Source organism: Grammomys surdaster, unplaced genomic scaffold (genome assembly GCF_004785775.1).
Source record: "Grammomys surdaster isolate TR1022 unplaced genomic scaffold, NIH_TR_1.0 202, whole genome shotgun sequence".
NCBI lineage: Eukaryota > Metazoa > Chordata > Mammalia > Rodentia > Muridae > Grammomys > Grammomys surdaster.
Window position 1 is genome coordinate 2166766 of NW_021604647.1, and position 2128 is coordinate 2168893.

The following is a 2128-nucleotide window of genomic DNA, read 5'->3' on the forward strand; positions in this document are numbered from 1 at the left end:
CTATAGTTTTGAGAAGCAAATTCTATGAGTCATCCTTCTCAGGGCCCCCATCACTTCTTTGTTTCTCAGGCTGTATATGATAGGATTGAGCATTGGGGTGAGAACTGTGTAGAAGAGTGCAAGAATCTTGTCCTCTCCTGGGGATCGGAGGGATCTTGGGCGTAGATAGGTGTAAGCAAATGGTACATAATAGAAAGTTACTACAGTGAGGTGGGTGCTACAGGTAGAATAGGCCTTCTTTTTTCCTGTCCCAGAATGCATATGGTAGACAGCAAGGAAAATGCGACCATAGGAACACACTATTCCAATGAATGGAAACACAAGAAAGAGGATTGTACTCACAAATACTGTGTACTCATAGACCCACGTGTCCATGCAAGCCAGAGTCAACATGGCAGGGACATCACAGAAGAAATGGTTGATAGCTCTGGATCGGCAGTAAGGAATTTGAAGTGCATATTCAGTATGAGCAAAGGAATTAATGGAGCCAAGAACCCAAGCTCCTGTTATCATCATCACACAGACTCTTTTATTCATATGTGTGGCATAGTGGAGAGGAAAACAAATAGCCACATAGCGATCATAGGCCATAGATGCCAGCAAAAGGGTTTCTGCACCCCCAAAAGTCAAGAAGAGGAAGATCTGAAATCCACACCCAATGAAGGAGATGTACTTATTACCCAACATAAAGTCAGACAGCATTTTAGGAACAATGGTAGAGATGTAATTTAAGTCAATGAGAGAAAGCTGACTAAGTAAAAAATACATGGGTGTGTGGAGATGTGAATCCAGGAGGATGAGGAGGATCATGGACAGATTGCCAATCCAAGCTGTCAGGAAGATGAGAATAATGAGAATGAAGAGGAACAGACCCATTTTGGATGATGGGAATAATCCCAATAAAATGAAACCTGTGAATGTTTGATTATAACTATCCATTGGGTGTTCATTTACATTTTCTTACAAGTATGAGCAGCAGTAAGTTACATTAAAGACAATAAAATAATTCAATTCATGATTTTCACCAGACTCAGTTTGATCATGACTCCTAAACAAAAAATACATAGTGTACTTTGACTCCTCTTATGTTTCATACATAAATCTGAAGGAAATCAATGTACATGAACAAAATATCTTAATGAAACTTGAGTACCTATACAAATATTTCCATAATGGCCTTACTGAAATGTATATTTTTATCCTTAACAATATTAGATATTATGAACATGAGACTTCATACATGTATGAACCAATGTAAATGTCTAAGACACAGACCCAAAATTAATACATTTTTTAAAAATCAGGATGACTCTTCTTTTGCCATACTTTGGCCCTAAGATACACACAAAGATGCAACAATTAGTAAGATCATTCAAATTTCTATTTCTCTCTGATACACACTCTTCAGATTAGTAAAAAAAAAAAAAATCTTCTAAAATACAAGTATTGTTATTTCTTTAAAAGTCTATAAATAATACTTATTGAAAATTTTCAACCACACAAAGTCATTTTCTTTTTCTTCTTCATGCACATTGGAACACTCTAACTAGACATTGTCTGTGAACATCCACACATCACATTCATCCCACAAGAGGAACAAATGTTGTGTCAGCTCCCTCTTGGATCCTCACAGGGCACTTTTCTTCACTTTTTAATTTCCTTTATTTTATCTAGAACATAAGATAGAAATTTAAGCAGACACATTTATTGCTTTTGCATCTTTGAATTAACTGGAATAATAAAGAAATGAATGTTGTACATTTAAAACTATACAGTACAAAGCAAAGGAGTTACTACAAAAGAGGACTCATGACCTTTCAGAGTTTGTTTCAGGCTTGTTAAAAGACTACATTCAGATTGCTAAATTCAGGGAGGGAAAGGAATCCTGAGTATTCAGAATGAGCAAGAATGTGGTTCACTCTCCCCTAGAGAGATTGTTGTCAGCAGGAGGCTTAGCATACTGGGCCCAAAGAATGTGTGATATGCCTCTCTGTTCTAGAGCCAAAGAAGATTAGCCTGGGAATCTGGAGACTGAAGAATGAGATACAGCATTTAGGAATATAAACACACACATACACACACACACACACAATTATATATATGTGTGTGTGTGTGTATATATATATAT

General features: G+C 36.5%; 1 protein-coding gene across 1 annotated transcript; it reads right to left on the bottom strand.

The window, feature by feature from the left end:
• On the bottom strand, positions 1–939 carry LOC114623837 (olfactory receptor 2L3-like). Its single transcript, XM_028770548.1, has one exon. The coding sequence runs from the start codon at positions 937–939 to the stop codon at positions 1–3; it is 939 nt and encodes a 312-aa protein (XP_028626381.1).
• Positions 940–2128: the final 1189 nt, after the last annotated feature.

Coding starts and splice junctions, on each gene's coding strand:
- LOC114623837 (XM_028770548.1), bottom strand. CDS start 939: ATGGATAGTTATAATCAAACATTCACAGGTTTCATTTTATTGGGATTA.